The sequence below is a fragment of the Anticarsia gemmatalis genome, chromosome 21 (assembly GCF_050436995.1).
Source record: "Anticarsia gemmatalis isolate Benzon Research Colony breed Stoneville strain chromosome 21, ilAntGemm2 primary, whole genome shotgun sequence".
Lineage (NCBI taxonomy): Eukaryota > Metazoa > Arthropoda > Insecta > Lepidoptera > Erebidae > Anticarsia > Anticarsia gemmatalis.
In genome coordinates this window covers 1,389,485-1,410,961 of record NC_134765.1, presented here as the reverse complement: position 1 = coordinate 1,410,961, position 21,477 = coordinate 1,389,485, and the positions used below count along the sequence as shown (strand labels likewise).

Here is a 21,477-nt window from a genome sequence, read left to right as displayed (position 1 = left end):
GTTTACGTCCATAACACACATTTGTTAAAGGCCTTACCCTCCCTTATTCCGGGGAGAAACCCTTATCAAGGAGTGTATCAGTAATGGCTTGAATTATTATTATTTTAGTAACCTCCTATATCGGGACAATCTATGATGAAAACAAGCAGGTATTTTAGTAACTTCGTATATTAATATTAAAAGTGCATTTCTAAGGAAAGAACGTCTATTATAAGGAATTAAACATTATTTATAATCGTAGTGCGATCTCAAAATAGTTTAAGAGATAGTAATACTTGTACTTAAAAAAATAAGATTTAAAAGAAAAAAACATAGTTTTAAATGTTGTAGTTCATCGAATATTGCTTAGCTTTTTAGACTTATTGCACACTGTCTTGTTACCATTTAACTTATTTTCTGCAATGGTTGGAATAGAGCACTTCAATGCATCCCGAGAAATGAACGAATACGTGCGTATACGTGTACGTATACTAAGGGATAATAAAAGTAGTTTGGCAACTATCAACAGTGCGTAATAATTCTTATTCAAATCTTATTAATGTAACTACTCATTTTGTTCACGTCAAACTAGTTAGGGGTTAAAATATGGGAGTGAAACATTACTATCTCCAAAACCAACAAAAAAGGGCTAAAAAAATAAAATCGAAATTAAAAATATAAAATTTATTAACGAAACAAGACGATATTTACAACAACAAAATAAAATGTTATAAACATTAATTATTAAATCTAAATGAGAATAGGCCCCATTACAAATAACTTTATGGGAAACGAGATGTGATAACGCCATTATATAAAGTCTATGGTTTTTTATAGATTAATAAACAATTTATTTCTAACTTATCATACAGTTAAAAATAAACAAGGAATGCAAAATAAGACAATCACGCTGATTTTCACATTAAATTATCTTTTATAAACTAATCAACACATTTTGATAACGATTTCAATAAACGATAGATAGAACTGTCTTTATGGCAGTTTTACAACATTCTGAAGTACCATTACATAATGTAATATTACTACAAAAATGCTGTACCAAATTTGAAACAAATCTTTACATAAAACAACTCATATATTTTCAAACTACCTTCATTTTATATGTAATTTTACTGTTCAAGCATTAGATAGTCAACCATAATAAAGATTTGTATGAAAATAAAATGTTTCAAATCTGAAAACATTTTATTTTGAAATACAAATAAATTTTACTAACAGGCATTACCACTCCCACTCAAACAAAAATTGTACAGGGACATTTTCATTCTAATACTAAACTTTAAATAAATATATACAATAAACGTCTTCACGATACATAATAAAAATAATATATAAACAATGAGTATATACTCAAATAAGTTTATTCCGCGCGTAGAAAGAAAACTCGATATGAATTAGAGCATTTTCTTGTCACGAAACAAAACTTCGATTATAATATTCAAATCACTGTATTTTGTAAGTTCATCATAATATTTCGGTCAGTCAATTATTATCAAACAAAACTTTAGTAATCCTTATGTGCATACTAATATCAAACACTATAGTGTGTTTGACATTTAAACGATAGAAATTCGATAGTATCGTATCGAAATTTGATAAACCTTTGACCAAACGAGAGTTGAAATCGATGTAATTATTTCACGAGCGTAAGATGAAACCTACAGTTCTTTATGGAGCTATATTTTGTATGGGATTTTCAAAATACTGTTTTAACTTTGTTATAATATTTTGTTTACAGAAAATGCTCTAATTTCTACCGTACAAACGTACAGATTATAAACAATAACATACATTTTCGATAATGATTTTCTCCCGACTTACAATCTAGGTATATAGACTAAATCTTGAATACTAAACGGTCTGTGTTACATTTTTATTACAATTATAATGTCTTTTTTGCAAATATATTGTACTTTGAAAACTTTAAAAAACAATCAGACGAACACATCCCATAAATATTAAACTCCAATATTCTGATATCTAAGATTAATAGAATAATTCTACCCAAATCAAATCATATATTTAATTACCAAAGACAGAAAACTGTAGGACGATTCTCTCCAGTCAGTACTAACGAATATCGAGAGTTTGACATTTAAAATGTACCGCAAAAATAGTTCTTACTTCCCCCGCTAGAGGCGCTGATCAGATTTTCATACAAAATTTTCTCGACAGCTATCCGGTTGACGATAGTCGATAGTGGTAGAGAATCACGCTACTGGACATTTTATCTCTATCAGTCAATATCTATGCCATTCAACTAAAAGAAAAGCCTTCGTATCTTTAAAGGGCAAGACAAAATGCTACGGACTCGTAGCAGCTACGACGTAGCTATATCACCATAATTGTAGCTAAGGATACGACATTCATTATCTTCGAATATTGCCAATACTTTTAGATATTTAAAGAGAATAATATAAAATTGTAAAAAATGCAACACAGACATTATTTGCCTAACTGTTACAATGAAATAGGCATAATGAAATATGCTACAGAGTTTATGATAAAAAGGAAACATTGTATCGCCCCCCGTCGCCGCCCGCTATGTGTTCCAAGCAATCTATTACATTGAGCTTTTATTGCTTCATTACAGAATAATATAAAATTACAATACTATGATAATATGTGTGTTATTGTGTTAAGTAGATATTATAACATTGGATATTATTAATTTGAATAATATTTTGACATGGTAACACTTTGAATATTACCCAAAAAAAAAATATATCGACAAGTTGGAACACATTCTAAATTTAAAAATCAAAGATTGAATACAAAAAAAATAAATCATTAAGTTTGGCATTAAAAATATAATTTCTGTGGACTTACACAAGGCAATTTTAAAAATCAATCTTTGAATACAAAAAAAACATCATTAAGTTCAGCATTTAAACCAAAATTTCGGATAAAATAAAACATTTGTTAAAGGTATATGGACTCACACAAGATTGAATACAAATTAAGTTTTTAAACGTTTAGCATTTAAACCAAAATTTCGGCTAAATAAATATTCGTTAAAGGTATATGGACTCACACGAGGCAGGCGGGCGCGGGGCGGGGCACGTCGATCACTCAACGCAGGTCAGGGTTATCGTTGATCTGTTTCTTGATGCGCACCAACATGGTCGTGTACCACTGGTCCAGTCGGGATATGCTGTCGTAGGTCTTCACGGCCTCGGTGAACGCGTCCACGTTCTGCTCTTCAAGGTGTTCGATCAGCTCCTGGAAATAGAAGTAAAATAATGAAATATCTTCTGAATTATGCCTAATTAAGTACTCAAAACTACAAGTACATTTTGTCAACCTGTGAGACGAATTCTAATATAAAGAAAATTATAATATGAATTTGAATAATAATATGAAATTCAAGTGACACTTAATATTAGACAGGGGTAGTCTTCTTCGTCACGGGTAGTCGAAACATCTATTTGTTCTGTGTGTCTTCCCAACTATATTTTTCTTATTAAACTGGCATTGGTGTATTGCCTAGGTCCTGAACCCTCTGCCATTTTGCTATATCCGCCGTTTCCTCACTAGAAATACAAATTCTCGACTTTAATAAGATTACTGCAGATATAACTACTCACTTTAATCAGCTTACACTCCCTAGTATCAGCGAAGGCGGGGTACAGTCCGCAGTACTTCTCGACGGCGTGCTGCGCGTTCAGTATGTCGACGCAGAGGTGGCACAGAGCCGCGCGGAACATGTACTCCTTAGCGCTGTACTTCAACAGGCTGTTGTCTAGAGATGACTTCGCTATCTGGAAGTTAAAACAAATTAGTTAAAACTAGTATATGTAGCTTTCTTTTCTACATTAGTGTCTGTATCTAGTAAGACCTGATTGAACAGAAAATAATTATCTCAAGAGTTCATTTTGTGATCAAATATATAACTACTAATTGTAATTTATTTAAGGGGATAATTGCTTTTGAAATCTGTGATTTTCTAGCGCAGAACCAAGTTATTGGTTTATTAATATAATAAACTAGCTGACCCGCGCAACTTCGCTTGCGTCACATAAGAAAATCATAATATTCCCAGTTTTTGTAACATTTTTCACTGGTACTCTACTCCTATTGGTCGTAGCGTGATGATATATAGCCTTCCTAGATAAATGGGCTATCTAACACTGAAAGAATTTTTCAAATCGGACCAGTAGTTCCCGAGATTAGCGCGTTCAAACAAACAAACAAACAAACTCTTCAGCTTTATAATATTAAGTATAGATAAGGCAAGATAAAGACAAGTAACGAAAAACTTGCACACTTATACACTTTTGCTTATGTTCTCAAGAGTCATAATGTTTTATGATATGTAAAGTCTTTATAAGCTTTTCAATTTAACCTTGCCATTCTGTCAGTAACTCCTTATACCAAATGTTAATAATAAAGGATTATAGTATTGAGGCGATAAAAATATAGGACCTAAAGTTGTACCTTGCTTGGGGTACACCTAAATTTTATTGTAAAGGCTGCGAACATTTGGTTTTTTCTATATATTATATTGAAACTGTATAATAATAATCTCAAAAGTAAAGAAATGTCGCGAAGCCTATCCCAAGAAATAACATGCTTTCTTTCACAACATACATGGCCCTTTACTGATTAACTAAAAAACTTCTTCCCTTACAGGTTTTGAACATACATTAAGACAGAATAAGTAAATAATGGAGCCCCTTTTACCCTGTGCTGTTTTTAAGGTTTCCGCTAATAGGTAATCTGAGATTCCATTTCGAAACATACACCTCAATCATAAGCTTGACTTAAATCTACAAAATATTAAATTACCTGCTCATAGATCTGTATAGCCTTGTCATAATGTTCGAGCTGAGCGGCGTATTGCGCCAACTTCAGCATGCACTTGTTGGCCGACGAGGTGGACTCCTCGCCGCGGAAGTAGTCGGCCGCCTGCTCGTAGTGCTGCATCGCTCGGGAGAGGTCAACGCACTCGGTCTCGTACAACTCCGCTATATTCTGGTAAAAAAAATGTATTTTTTTAATTATGCTTTGAATTACTCCTGTATCGCGGAGATTTTTACAAACATATAAACAAAGGATACAAAGTACAACCAGCCCCGAAACATTATTTCTGGATCGCACTAATAAATTGTTGCATGTCGGAACTGAATCTATGACCTCCCGACGCAATGGTAGCGGCGTGGTGATCTTAATCACTGCGCCACGGAGGCAGTCAATTAAGACTATAGTCTAAATTAAACAATATAATTGTGTTTTTCCTTAATAATGCGTGGTAGTAGGCTAATTTTAGCAACTCCAGAAAGCTGTCTTCGACTCTCATAAATCAATAAGTATCTAGACAATATTTGTTTCACAACTTGAGTTACAAACAAGTAACACGGTCCATTAAGGACGTGACTGGATAGTTTTACCGTTTAATGTTGTTGTTTCGAACTTAGAATATGAATTTTGATTAAACTTCTTCTTGAAATTACAGACACAATATGTTACAAGTCTAACCCCCGGTGTCTGAGGTACGTGTAATGGTAGTTTATCTATTCAATAGCGTCAAAACTCATACAAAAAAAAAACGCTATTGAATAGATAAACTACCGCTAAATGTACTCAGAAACCGGGCGTTAGTCGCTAAAGAATGATAACTCTGTATTTACAACCTTTCTTCTTTTCTAACAAGCACTATAAAGAATGACTAGTCGCGCAGCTTCTGGATAAGAGTCGGATGAACTAATCGTTAGGAGAAAAAATAAATAAGGACCTACCAAAATCTCTCTGATAAATTAACCGATACGTATTCAAAATTGGTGAATCAAGTAAGTATTTCAATATTAAATTACCTGATGTTGTTTAGCAGCAACAGTGAATCGGCCCATGTCCGTGTAGATCTCGATCGCCTTCAGGAGACAGGACACCGCCTCTGCAACAAAACTTATCTAATTTACGACAGTTCTATAACAAACTTCGAATAGGCTTTAATGTCAAAGGTCTAAATATACATTGGCGACTTATAATCATGATTTATTCGGTGATTTATAAGGATAAATACAAATGCATACTCAAATCTGGATAGCTCATGCAAATAATTTGATTTTTATCATCTATCTCTTTCATAAATGCTACAAGGCTCCTCTCGTCAGCAATCAACTCCGTATAGAGTTAATATTGTATACTTTCCTAACCAAGTCTTAACAAATAACAAAACTAGCGCAATAAGGCTTGATATTGTTGAATGTGTTGTATAAGTTCTCACGCAATCAACCGACCGAGAGCTGTGTTGGTAGAAATAGAATCGAATTAAAACTTCTGCGAGCGACGGCGTAAGTTAGTCTTACCGTATAAAATACAATAATATACATAGAATAAACTGATACATAGTAAATAATATTTTTGTTCGGTATATGGCAATAAGCTTGCCCCCTATTACATGGGCCTGACAATGAATATGACGAAACGAGGGTGTTTTCAAACCCTGTCTACACCTTCGGGTATAAAATTCGTAATATTATTAATAAGTGATAGTATTTAAGTCTACTTTTAATGGAATAAAAAAGTTATTAGTACAAGTTATAAGAAGGGAGCCAGCAGACGTCCTTGTGAAACACCTACAATGCCGGAGCCAGACGGGCAAAAAAATAACATAAATAAGTCAGACAGAAAACATAGACAGCATTTAGTTAGCATAGACATTTATGACATCATATCGATGGGGTGCAAACAAATTATTTTAACAGCTTTATCGTGTCAATACCGTCGAATGTCTGAGTTTATTTTTTTTATTTTATCGTATGCTTAGTGGGTCAGCCTAGTAACAAAGTTGTTCAAGCCGCCCGAAAGGCTTTTCTCATGGCTTAGCAACTGTTATCTTCATAGAAAACAGCCGCGATTGATTTTTACGTGCCTTCCAAGGCACGGATCCGCTCCGAGTCACCCATCTACAGAATTATCGCGCTAAGAGTTGCTTAACCCACAAGCCTGAATCAATACATGTGCAAGGCTTTACATGCCAATCTTTTATATAGAAGCAAGTCTTTCGAAAACTTAATCAGGTTCAACTTTAAGTAAAGCGGATTCTATAAAATTGTATGTAGATGTAGGCCGGATGAACGACCTAAAATTCTTGGCAGAAGTTTGGGAACTGAGATGAATTCGCTTGTATTTTGCAACATTTGCTGAGACTGTATAAAAAACTAGGCGAGTACACAATCTTGAAATAAGCAGTTATTATTCTACAAGTAAGTACAAAATATTTTTTTACTGGAGAGACATATATTACCGAAATTCAATTTAACTTAACCTCTAAAAATAATACACACTGAAAAAAACTCTTAAACAGGACGTTTTTCAACAAACAAAATAAAATAAGATTCAATGTTAGTCAATTCGATATTTTTATATTGGATTTACGATTTTGAAATGAGAGATTACGATTGTCAGTTATCATTATCCCACATCTAAACGTATCGTTTTCTGGTTCAGTTAGAAGAATATTTTTTCATTCAGTTTCCCTATACTTATTCTTAAAAGCTTTGATATATTTTTTTTTTTTTTCAATGTTCATGCTGGACTTACCCCTCCCTTGTTCCGGGAGATTCTTGTCCAGAAGTAAGACAATCATAGACCAATGATAATTTTTTATTTCATTAAAGTTATCCTAGTTTACAGATAATTCGTTTTCAAACTGTGTAGTGCCATCAAAACTTAGCCTGAAACTTGGTTCTAATAGCACATAAACACGTAGAAATACTAACATTTCCATATTAATATAGATATCGCAACATGTACACATATTAGATAAGTTAATACGTAAACACATCCTTGAACATGATCGGTCGTTATCAGTGAATTTTCGCATGGATAACGTTAAGAGCGTGATTACCACACACTGCTGGATTACGAAATGTTTTGGTTGGAAAAACACCTTTTAGTAGTGTTAGAATCCGTGGTATATAAATGAAACGACTTTGGAATTGAGCCTTTTGAAATTTGGGCTAAGAGAATCTTTCAACACAAGCAGACTTATCTGTATTGCGAACAAAACATGAAATTCAGTAGGTAAGTAAACATATAGTGTAATACCTATATTCTATATTATTAGAAGATAGATCCATGTACATATGTATGTTTGTATTTTCTTTCACGTAAAAACGAATGGACGTACTTTAATGAAATTTGGTACACTGATAGCTTATAACCAGAATATTTACCTCAGAAATCTGCGGACGAATCCGCGGGTAAGAGCTAGTGTTTTATATTTACGACTCTAGAGTTAAATAACAAAAAAAAACAGCAAAGTATTCATTGTAGGTGTGAATGTGAAATGAGCGTGTATTTGGGTAATAATACAATTTGATGGGACTTAAAAAGGTCAGGAGTTTGACGTAACCAAATATTTTTAAAAGCAAAATGGTGTCGATTTCAAATGGAGCGAGGTTTCAGTATTATAAAAGAAAATTAATAACATTTCTAAATTATGTAACGATTTGATTTAGAAAATTATTAATAACTTGTTCTAACGGCGAAGGTAAACATAGTGATGAAACCTTGCCTGCCTAAAATTTCTCTAACACATTTTTTTGAGGACATGCAAAGGCCTTAAACCAGGATTAATCAGAGAAGTTCAGGAGGAGACCCTTGCCCAGCAGTGGGCTAGTAATAGGTAAACAAAGCAGAAACTGGAGCATTAGCATTACTACTAAAATTACTCTTTTCTTGCATGTGGGGAAGGAAAATCTTGAGGCTTAAACACATAACCTATAAAAGGATAAAGTTACTGAAAATGTGTTTTTTTAGGGCGAATGACAGGGAAAAGAGGCAATTGTAGCTACGACATAGTTTGTGGGAAACCCAAAGAACCGTAATTGTGGGAGATCGAGCTATTTGAAAGGATGAAGACAATTTTAAGAACAGATCTGTTGATAGATTGGTTTCTATTACAATAGCAACAAGGTCGACCCCTACTCACATTACAACTAAAATAAAAACCTTGTAGTAACAGCATAATAAGGGTTTCTTTAGATATGTATCTTGTAAAGTAAGTTCTATAACAGTACAAACACAAAAATAGCGTGCATAAGCAGACCGCTTCCGTACAAACAAAAAAAAACAACACACAACCGAAATACAAAAATAACAGCTTGTAGTGCTTATTCCGTGTTTTACAATTACACTAGTAAAAATATTAAGGGATATGAAAAGCCCCAAATTTTAGGGTGGTTTTCAACGAGTTGTAACTCTATCGTCGTGGTCGTGGAACTAAAAAAGAAAAGGTTTTTTTTTTGTAAATTGTAGCTCTTAGTGTCTATTTTTCAGATATGACCATGAACTTTTTAATAAAATAATATTTCTTATATCCCTTAATTGTTGTGTATAAATGGTTTTTCTACTGTATAAATGGAGCATTATGTGCAATAATATTAACTCTATCTTTACGAGTTTTCTTACTTGTTCAGGTGTAATGTCTTTTACGTATACATAAACGACTTTCCATTAAACTAGCTCGTTTTAAATGTAAATTGTCTCCTTCAAGTGACTATCTGTCACAGCCTTCGCTGGTATCTAGTGACAAGTGCTTCGAAGAATTAGGTCAACGTCTAGGCTATGCATTTTGTTAGATTAAACTAGTCTATGAATAATGATAGCGGTTTACTCAACTTACTAAGAACTATACTTCGCCTTCATTCCTTGTTATATTAAACAAAGTTTTATACATACATAATATCACGCCTATGCTACCAGGTTTAGATAGAGTTGTACACCCTCTTTTGACCATTAATATCGTTAATTCTATGTAATATGGGGCAACCCTGTTACCATTAACAGAACACGTAACTAAAGTGAAGTTACTATAAAGTAATAGTCTAAAATAAATTAGAAAAGACAAATACTTTTCCCGACCCGGGAATCAATCCCGAGACTTCATGTTTAGTTCAAACAAGGATCTTATTTTTAAAAAAGACTTGCATTAATCTAGTCGCACGAGTCTTTGCAAACCCATCAAACACCAAGCATGGACTGTAAAATCCAAATTGCAAGTAATACGACTGCAACGTAAAATATTCTATTAATTTCTCATCTAGCGTTTTATTCTTAGGGCCAAAACAAAATACCTTTTCAGAGTATCAAAATTTTCTACAACAAACAGTAAAACGAGATTAAAATCTATACAGTGTTCTGTAAAATAAAATCAATATTAACAACCGTGGCGATACGCCAGAAGTCTTTGAACTAATAACGTGTCAATTGATGTTTATAACTCGTGTTTGACTATTATAAACATATCAGAACAGTCTGAGCGATATTGCAAGCAGTCAAGCTTGCTACACATATATGCGGTTCGGCATTAATCGGCAAAACCGAATATGTGTAGATGAACCCGACCGGCACAAGCCGAAACAAGTGAGTCGATGCGATTTTGTTGTTCGGTAATTTTGCCGACCCGAATATGTGTGTAGCAAGCCTAATTAGGCTTTGTCTTTTCTATTGCCCTTAAAAATATCTGTTATTTTTTTTATATATTGTCATTTATTTTTATACCGCATAATAGGGCCAGCCTAATGCTATTATTCGGGCACGTTAAACTCCAGTCTCCTTTTGGGGACGTATTGAACAAAGTCCCGAGAGTGAATTGCTATGACATTAAAGCAGAATAGTTAAATAGAAAAAGAACAAAGATCTCAACAGACTTAAACAATCAACACTTTAAAATAAATATATTCAACCCATATTCAGACAAAAATATAAAAAATCCATTTGAAATCCTCGCAACTTGTTAAATAAACGAAGCTTAGGGAACAGGAAAACCTATTTCGGGGGAAGTGGAACGGAAAAATAATAAATAATTGGACGGCTTGCCCTCCCGGGGGTGATTTTTTACGTCATATCCTGCGAAATCTCGCGAGCTTATGAATGTATTTTGGAAATCTTTATTGTACAATTCTCGTTTCAAGTTATTACTGCAAGTATTCCCGGCTATTTGCTGACCATTTATTTAACCAAGATATTATGCGGCGAAATAAAAAAATATGAAAGCACAGCGTTAAAAAAACAAGAAGAATGAAAGAATTAAAATATTGCGCAACTACTCTAGCTAATTGCTTCTATTTATATTCATAAAGCCTATCAACAAACTGCGAAACAAGGCAGCTAATGATTGATCTAGATTTCGAAGAGCTAAAGCCATCTAGCATTTAGGCACAGTCACTATGTCTGCAACAATTCATAGCATGTTGGAGCTAAAAATTCTAGGCTTAAACGCAAACTAGACATTTTGGCTTTCGTCCAATACCAATACAACTACTTAATTCCGTATGTGTCCCATTGCTGGGCAAAGTGTGGGGTTAAATGTAGGGTGTTTTATGCTATCTGCTTGTCACGTCTTGTTTGGATTTAATGCGTGTATGGGTTTTTGGAATGGACCCAAATTTATGTGGATTTGGAGTCCATCGTAATATTTTTTTGGGCCAAGATTGGTTTAGTTATGAGTAAATGAGTTAAGTTTAATTGGGTTTGGACTTTTTCCATTTTCCAACTTGAAACAATTGTGTTTTAATATTTCTCATTTTACCTAAATTGTTTACGTTAATTTACACATTACATGCCACATTAGTAGCACACTTTTCAAGTTATTTATCAACTCACCTTCGAGAGGTTTTCTTTATCAATACCGTCACGCTTATTTTTCAGTGTAGCACCGTTGTTGTAGTGACTGAACTAGCGACGAGAGTCCGTCGGCTACATTGAGTGCTTGTATATGTTACTGTAAAGACTTTCAGACTGCATCCTGTTTTATCTAGTTTAGCGTTTAGGTGAGGTTTTCTGCATTCGAGTACGGCACTACACACAACGTCTTGATTCCAAATTTAGTTATAAAATACAACTTTTTCATTGCACTGCATGCGTATTCACTCCTTTACGCCTAATAAATGGACACATATACCGCCTGGGATAGTAAACTCCGACCTACAATTCTATATTGTTTTAGCTTCGTTGTTCCAGATAACCTAATATCATAACTGGTATTATTCTATAGGAATACTAGGCTGGAATAATAAGTAAATCGAAATAAGATTTTGGTGAGCTGGAGGGCACACGTCCAATCTCAGGACGTCTCGAATAAAGACTTGATATGACTTCCAGATATGAATCTCGTTTTTGGGGAGGGAATTGTATGTTTCTTTGATTATGTGCGTTCGTATACCGCATATTGTAAAACTCAAGGGGTTACTGGTGTGATCGGCCAAAATGTTAAGCTACAGATTTAAGTTGAATTTTTTTTACTAATGGTACATTATTTGGTGCACGACTTTTATCAGTCTTGGTATCAGACTTTATAAACAATCGTAACTTTTAAAATTCTCATCGCGTTAAAGATGCGTGTACAAAATGTTATAAGACTTTATCCCTGATAGGCCAGGAGTTTTACTGTCGGGTACTGTTGAGAAAGCCTTTAATTTAAAATAAGTACACAAAATTTTACCTTAGTTGGTTAATACTTATGTACGTACTTCCATTCAGTAATTATAAAGTTACGTGGGGGACATAACTTTTAATTTACAGTGTAGTAATAGAGAACTGCTTCGTTTTATTAATAATGTATCAATATCGACTTCGAATGCAACTATACAATCATAAGAATTCAAAGTTTTCTTAGTAATAAACCAATATTGAAACGAGGCGCTTCCTCGAGCGAGTGCATGAATAGTTTATAAGCAAGCACCGTACAAGATACTGCTTAGCTAATTCTACTTATTGTGTAGAATATCGATTTCTTAAGAACTTAAGACGCAAATAGGAGTGGAGAGTTACTAATACCTAGTAGTTCTAGTGTTAAATTAAACTGTAGTCAACTGGACCCGTGGATATATTCTACTTAATCAATTTTCGTCGTTTCAGTTTTCATCGTTTTGTTTATGTCCATTTTATCCAGACCCATTGCACAAATTAGTCGAATAAAATAAAAAATCTTTAGACCAATAGGTTTTCTGTCCCAAAAAGTTGTATTACAAGTCTGAATATTTTTTGGAGCTGGTAAGTTAATTTCAGAAATGGCTTTATTTTGATTGCGTCAATGCAATATTTTTTGCTACAGCCAAAATTTAGTAATCAGACGGGACTGATGAACATGAGGACATAAAAAAATGTATTAGCTGCTAATTAAGCTACTTAGATAAAATACAACATTGACTGCTCAACTACTTAAAGCGATACAGTCATAATGAACAAAATAAATAAACAAAAGATCTACTCGAACATTACAGAACTTAAAATTCCAAGGATCTACAAAAATAAACACTCTATCTGAATTATTGATGTATTCAACTCTTCCCCCTTTCCCACACGAAGCTACACTTGAAACGATCAATCACACATCCAATTAAGGTATCTCATTGCACATTTACAACTCACTAACATAATTTACCTCATGTCGGAGTAACGTGAACTGGCAGGCAAGGAATCACTAACTTCTCGAGTTAAACTCTAAAATACAACCTTTTTGTAGCTATCTCTTTTGAAAATGTAACAAAAAAGATGGATACAAAGAAGAACTAGAGCCGTAACTACTATTTATAAGTCACATGAATATCTGCTCCATCTGAAAGTCTCAACCTCATGAAGTAGTAGCGATGATTTCATGACCAAGACCACTAATTGACTAAAGTCGTCATTACCCTTCCATTTATAGTAGGGTTAGTGGTTCACCATTTCAAGCCAACAATATTTAAGCCGCCAGAAATTCTTAATAATATATGCCTTTAGTACTATCATAATTGACAACAACCGAATCAAATGTTAACGTGAACTGAAGGAAACTTTTAACTCAAGTTCCACCAAGTGGCTACCCATCTATGGACTATTAGCATCAAAGTAACTTCATGATCGTTTACTAACCGATGAGCGCCTCAAAATATCGATAGAAAATCCCCGGCTCGGGAGAGCCTTTTCAAACATATAAATCACGGGTAATACACGTAAATCTGTCGATAACACAAATATATCCGGGTCTACACATACGGGTATCGAATAACAAAACACTACGGATGTTTGTGACCACAAATGGGTTGGTATCAGTTTCGATTTCTGAGTAATTCACATTTGTCCTTTGCCGTAATTGGTTTATATTAATACAAGGTTCAGCCCTGCGACTTCGTACGAGTGAAAACATTTCCCGGGGAAAAATCAAAGGTATAAACTATCTGTGTGCCAAATTTCATAAAGATCCATTCAGTAGTTTTTGCATGTAAGAGTAACAAACATACATACATCTAAACAAACTTTCTCATAAATAATATTAGTAGGAATATCAGTTCTTTGTATCAAGTGATACTTTGAGTCCGTAGCTTTGTTTTTTCGTTTATACCTACCCGGTGCCCAGAATATAGCAATTGCTTCGCCTACACGTGGAACTCAAACGTAGATGTGATTAGTACACCTCTGCCTACGCCTTTAGAAATACGCCCTACGAACGTAGTATTTTTTTCTAACCATGTTCTATCTCAAATCGGATCATTAAATAGAAATTGTATTTGTATTATATCATATGCTACGGGCCTCATAAAAGGTCACTGAAGTCCGTTGGATAAAAAGTCATCGTTTTGGCCTATGCCCAGCATAGAACATAATATTCTAGCCGACATGATGACGATGATGATAATGATTAACATCAGACTAAAATTAAGATTTTCTAAGATATAACAAGAAAGGAAAAACCTCTGACATTAAAAATGATTCACAGTTAAACATACAAAAATATTTTTCAAGGTTCCAATACCAGCGGGCTTATCGCGTATCTCAGTTGAATACTAATGTATGTCAAATTGATGGTCACTGTTCAGTACATTGCTGCGTTCCCGTAACATGTCAATCACTATAATCTAAGGTAGAAAACAATGCACAACATAATGGCTTTCAACTAGTTGTCAACTGAAATATGTGATAAACCCCCCAATCGAGTATTAGTCAAAGAAGCAAAATACCAAATAAGAAATTATAGTACTATAAACTAAACGTAATATAAAATCCACAAGCATCTCCCATAGGAGTTGACACCTTTTGTCCAGTCGTAACAACCTTTATCGCTGCCAGTAAAAGCATGTACATTGAGAGAGAGTCAGCAGGGGAATACTGCATTCACCTGTACGCTTATTCAATTTGAACGAAACGTGCCGTGCATGGCTCTTTGAAGACCGATGTAAAATGTTTCAAGCGTGTTTTACATTGCCTTTGAGTACGTAAGCTTTTCATATAGGTATTTTTGTAAAGGATTTTGTCATAGGTTTAATTGCTTTGTAAAGAAACGATAATAAAATTGCTGTTGTTAAGCGATCGTGATTAGAAATTTTCTGACTGCAAGATTAATTATACACAAATATTTTCAGTACATGACCAGTGCGACTCTACATATTATGAACAAGGTTTCATCCCTAACTCCACCCATTTACCCCGGTTTCTGAACATTTAGCGGTAGTTTATCTACTCAATTGGGAGTTAAGGATTTTTGAAAAATAATTACGATATTTCGATCCGGATCTATACCTACTCTCCACACTAAATTACATTAAAATCGGTTTAGTTGTTCAAAAGCGGAACCGACTCGAATTTTGCAATTTAAATACAAGTTACATACAATACAAGTTTTCATTCAATTTTTCAGAAAAAAACGTTAACTCTACTAATCTATTTCCCGCAACTTTTTCGTGTTCATATAAATATCACACACAGCCACTAAATTATAATCAAAACATCAGAAACTCCAGACTTATTAATTACAAGTGTAGCTGAATTAGAGGCATGACGTCATAACGTATGTATATGAAACCGCATCACTGCACTCGAGCCGGGTTCAGATAAATTAAACCACGGGGCGTTTAATATTAACTTGGGAAAGGTTTATGACCTGCAGTTAGATGAATGCTGCTATCAAAATAACGATGATTAAATGGGAAGTACGCAAAAAGAACGAAGATTTTTCTAAATGTAGATTTCGGAGCATTGATGTTGTAAAAAATCTCCAAAGAAAAAGAGAAATGTGCACGTGACATTTGTCGGCCTTATGCGTATTCTTTTCAGTTCAAATCTCGCACTTAAAGCACAGATTACGAATGCAATTTGCATGCATGGAGACGGAGAGTTTAACATAATATAAATAAACCAGACTAAACAGTTTTCATGGATTACATAAATATTTGTTTCAATGTAAGTTTTTTACTAAATGACACTTGTTCATTGTCATTTATCATACCAAGCTACTTGTTAACTGTGTCTATCTCGAATTTGCTTGAAAGAAATGTGATATTGTTTTCTTGTTAATATTAAAGAAAATAAAAGTTTCGTACATAAATATTATCAACTTCATCATCATCGGCCTGTGTCCACCTATTGCAGATGATTGAGTTGGCGTCAGATAGAAAAATATTTGTATATTATAATACGCAAAATATTACAAATAATTCGTACATCGGTTTTCCATTAGGGTGATTCGTAGCCGGATAAGCATTCGTCCGGCCCACTGGACATTGGCCCAGTTTAATTTTATTGCAGGAGTAACTTGTGACCGTTTCAATTAAAGGGTTCCATCCCTAGAGGACGAGACATTTTAATAATGGTAGTTTTATAGTCGAGTTACAAAGTATTTTCCCTGCGAAGGGTATAACAATTATATTATGCGCTTTAAAAAGACAACTCTTTAAAATAAACAACTCCCGCACTATGAATTGCTCTTGTGTCGGCTTTGACAAACATACAAACAACGGACAAGTACAACCAGACCCGAAATAACTATTTGTGGATCCCACAAATAATTGTTCAATGTAGGAATCGAACTCACAACCTGGCCGAAACCGCAAAGATAATGGCGTGACGACCACATTAACCACTGCGCCACGGGGGTCGGCTTTTGCAGCAAAAAGACAGAGCAAATGCCGAAAAAATATACCTATTATTAATTACATCAGGGAATCGAACCCTATTCGATAACTTACCAATATTCATGTATGTATTATATACGAATGCTTTACATAAAAAACATCAATGAACAAAAATAACAAATGAAACGAGGACTGCTAACGGTTTATTTAGAAAAAGGTGAATAGCCATCAGAGTGGAGTCAATACTCGATATTGCGGTGATTAATTAACAAACAAAGGAAACGCTCATTAGTAAATGGGCCAGTTAGTTTGCTAACCATATTGATAGGAGAAAATCTGAAACGTACAGTGATGGGCAATTCTAATCTAGGTAACTGTACTAATATTGTAGTCGTAAATGCAAGTCTGTCAGTCCATCTTTTACGCTTTCAGGGTGATAACACTGCATTCGATGTTGATGAATTTCAACATGAACAAAGATGACGATCCAGGGTTTCAACCATAGGCTAGGGCGGTGTAAATAAAATAGTTATATACTGTTCTTACGGTGAAGGAATAAACTCTCTGAGTTCTTTAAACAGTTCTCAAAGGAGTGAAAAGTCGCTGCACTTGGTAATAGTGGAGGACTGAAAGCTTAACCCCTTCCTCAACCCAGAAGTAAAAGACTATAACGAAAGTAGGTATATAATGTGGTAATGTGGTAAAGTGTTGTCTGATGTTTCCGAAACGACAGAACCAATTAGGTGTACGAGTTCTTTCTCCAAAATAAAGTTTCATTATACCATTATCCCAGAGCACTCTATGGTTAGGGTTTATTACAGGAAATGGTCGGCAGAGCACGAAAAATCTTTGCTTTTGAGCAAATGTCCTGTCACCTAAGCCTAAGTTCTCTCACATTTCATCACCATTATAACAAGCAGAAATTGTTTCTAATATTGGCACATAACTCGGAAGGTTCTAGGTGTGTTGTTTTAGGCCGTATTTCTTGACCACTTGCGAGGATGGAAATGCTTATACCACACAACTGTCACTGCTCTCTCGAAGAAGTTTTGAGTTGTTAAAAAGAAAACAGTCCAACTCACCATTAGGATCGCACTTCTTGTAACAGTTGGACGCGTCAACGAAGTTGGTAGCGGCATCATGGCGGACTCCAGCCTTCAGATGAAGCTGAGCAGCGCTGCAGAACGCCTGGCCTGCCTGCGCCCACTTCTTGGCCATTTTAAACAGGTTCGCCGCCCGGAGGTAGCAGTCGACCGCATCTTCGACTTTTGATGAACCCCTGGACAAATTATTTATGATTTACAGGTCAAGACGTAGCCAGAAAAGTGGCGCAACAAGGTGTAATATAAGTTCCCTTCTAAATTTCAAAAACCAAATTTTCAATACTAGAAAACAAGGCCAAATCTTAATTCTGATACTATACTAATATTGTTTTGAAATATGTACGAAATAACATTCCGTGTGTCCAAAAATGATTCTCCCAAATATAAAAGGTAAACAACACATTGTATTATTGAAGCTTATTTGATATTTTCCTTGTAGATATGAGATTAACATAAATATTTGTGTTTTGGTGAATAAAACTAGGTGTATTATATGATTTTTAACAAACTAAAGTTGAGTACATCACATGGTCAAACTAGTAAGGTCTGACTCCACAGTCCATAGGCCTTTTAAGCCATGAACGAATATGTACATTCATGACAAATAACAAATAATTCTGCCTGATGCTACAATCATCATCTGTAATAGACAGACACAGAACTTAGTCCAGCAGTAACATAGTACCATAGGAAAAGTTAAAATACTACATCAGCATACCTATAAAACTACAAAGGCATTATTTTCACTATCCCCTAAAGAATTGCTAAAATATCTAGTTCAAATATTATTAGATTCTCTTCTAATCTTTGACACGCCATAAAGAACGCAATATAAATGTTGAGTACCCACTAAAAGTCGTAAATAGCGCTACAACATTCTCTAAGGGTTTAAGCTTTCACACATCTCTATCTTATTAAGATAATGAGAAAAGGATAGAGCATAAAAGCAGTCTAATGTATGTATTTATTAGTTTAAAAGTTGAAATATTTATAGTACCTAATTTTATGTACTTATGAGTATTTCTATTACAAGAGGTAGCTTATGGGGCAATCAAATTAAAAAAGATGTTTTATTTTATTTGATGCTATTTTTGCCATGTGCTGTGTACTTGTGTATAAAGCACTTTCTGAGACCAAAGACTCTTCTAATTAGTTTTTTTATTTAGCTTTATAAATCAATAAATAATTAAACTTAATTATGAATTCTTATCTATAAAAAAGCAATGACTCTCATTATATAAAAATAGGTAGATTTTTTATGTGGCTTTAATAAAGATAATTCCTAATCAGATCTTTAAATTAGGTACATTAGTTAGGACAAGGACATCACATTAAATACTTTATCTTTTAGTCTTCAGTCAAGGTCACAATTCAACACTATCCCTAACTAATAAATACAGCCTCCCTTCCATCACATTAAAGATTAACCCCCGGTTTCTGAGGTACATTTAGCGGCAGTTTATCAATTCAATAGCGTTAAAACTCACAAAAAAACACTATTTAATAGATAAACTACCGCTAAATGTACTCAGAAACTGAGAGTAAAACCACCAACTCTCTCTGTACATATCACTAACAAAACCTTAGCCTTTATAAAAACCCTATCTATTTCTATTACAAATCCAAATTAGTGTTCAAACAACTCAATGAAAGAGGTTTTATTCAACAAAGGCACACAAAGAATGTCCCAGTCAATAGACACTGAATAAACATAATTAAGTAAAATGAACTCTACAAATTGGCTGAAGAAGTTATTCTAACAATTATGTATGTAAATTAGACCACACATTTGAATTTTATTGAATAAATTAGGTAATATTATTATGATATGTGGAGTTTTAACTTAGATCATAATAATATATTAATACTTCTTCATATTGTTATTATTAGATGTATGCATGTGAATGATGTGAGGGAAGTTTGTAAGGACCGTACCAAGTACCAAGTAGTTATTTGGTTAGTAGTTAGTAGGAGTTAGTTATTAGGTCTCTGCCTACCCCGAGGAGTAAAAGGTGTGATATTATTATGTATAGTAAGTAAGTTATTTATATTGTTATCAGTGTTTGAGAGTATATTAGTTACATAGTTGTCAGGCTGTTTTTTCTGCATTAGATAATGTTGCATGTTCAACCATTTTAGAAATACCGAAGTCATTTGGTACTATGCAAAGCAAATTGGTATATACAGCAATAGACATGTAGAATAATACTGAATTTTAGACTATCTCATGTACTTTTGACTTGATGGCATAACATAAAGAAGAATATAGGACTTAGGAAATCATGCTAGGAGACATGTAAGCACTAATTATAACAAGAATATTCATATTTGTAAATTACCTAGTGAGTGTATGAGTGAATGACTATCCATTTTGCCAAAGTGCTGGAATAATTCTAATAACTATATGACTTTACAAAGGTATAATTAACTTATCACATCCCCTACCCTTAATTGTACTACTTTTCATGTTTTTAAAATTAAACTGTAAAATACTTCTAATCCAGTTTTATTCATGTGTATTCAATATAACATTACCCATTGGTATTTCTAAAGGAAACTACATTATTATTTGCTGTAACAATAAGGTTCTTATTGCTACAGTAACACCTATTGTACTATGCAGCTAATTTTAGAAACAAACATAAGAGATTGTACATATATAATTTCTAATTAGAATCTCAGTACTCAGCTGTAAACTACTGCCTATGACTATCGCAAAAAAACGTGGTATGGAGTAACCTAAGGCGCTGCATAATAATGTACATTTTAAGATTTTTGGATATAAAATAACACCTCATCATTCACGAGACGAAACTAATTAGAAGGAATGGATCATTCGTGAATCATTTTCTCTGTTCTAGGCGTAATCATTAGTCATCGCTAAACAAAAACCGACATTGAGGCCCAGGAATACAGTACGAACACTGTTTAATTATTTCCATAGCTAACAATACTTTCAATTAGGCAACCTGGCCGGACTAAGTAGTACACAATGAAAATATCATTTGCGAATAATTTTGCAAAATTACGGAAAATAATTACAAAAGCGGCATGCTAACAATTCGAACTGACTCATTAAGAAGGATTAAAAAAGACTAACGATGTCGTAATTAGAACAATATCAACAAAATAATGATCAACTCATTGTCCTCACCCGAAAAGTGATCCAAAGAAAGTTTTCGATGAACTCAATTTCTTCTCCGCCTCGGCCATTAACTGCATAGCTTTCTGTTCATTGTCTGCCATCTTCGTGGCTTATTTAACACTATTCACTAAGGTAAAGTTTACTAAATTTTCTTGAATTTTACAATTTATTGACAAAATGTCGTCAGCGACGAAATGCGAAAATCCGTCGCTGTCATCGATTGATTTTGTGTTGCTAGCGCAAAAATCTTACAAGATTGATTTGGTCGCGTTCACGATGAAACGTATAAAAATACTTGAGTCTAGTAATACGTGGCAATACTACACGATTTTTAATCCAAATAATGCTTTTTTTGTATTATCAATGTTGTAATAGTAACAATTTAACAAAT

The 21,477-nt window shown here is 33.9% G+C and overlaps 1 protein-coding gene across 1 annotated transcript; it reads right to left on the bottom strand.

Moving 5' to 3' along the window:
* Positions 1 to 648: 648 nt before the first annotated feature.
* Positions 649 to 21,317, bottom strand: alphaSnap (Alpha-soluble NSF attachment protein). The gene is made up of 6 exons (XM_076128332.1): positions 21,096 to 21,317; positions 17,921 to 18,117; positions 5,814 to 5,893; positions 4,789 to 4,974; positions 3,588 to 3,761; positions 649 to 3,222 (listed from the first exon to the last, which is right to left on the bottom strand). The coding sequence occupies exons 1-6, from the start codon at positions 21,185 to 21,187 to the stop codon at positions 3,073 to 3,075; spliced, it is 879 nt and encodes a 292-aa protein (XP_075984447.1). The 5' UTR covers positions 21,188 to 21,317; the 3' UTR covers positions 649 to 3,072.
* Positions 21,318 to 21,477: the final 160 nt, after the last annotated feature.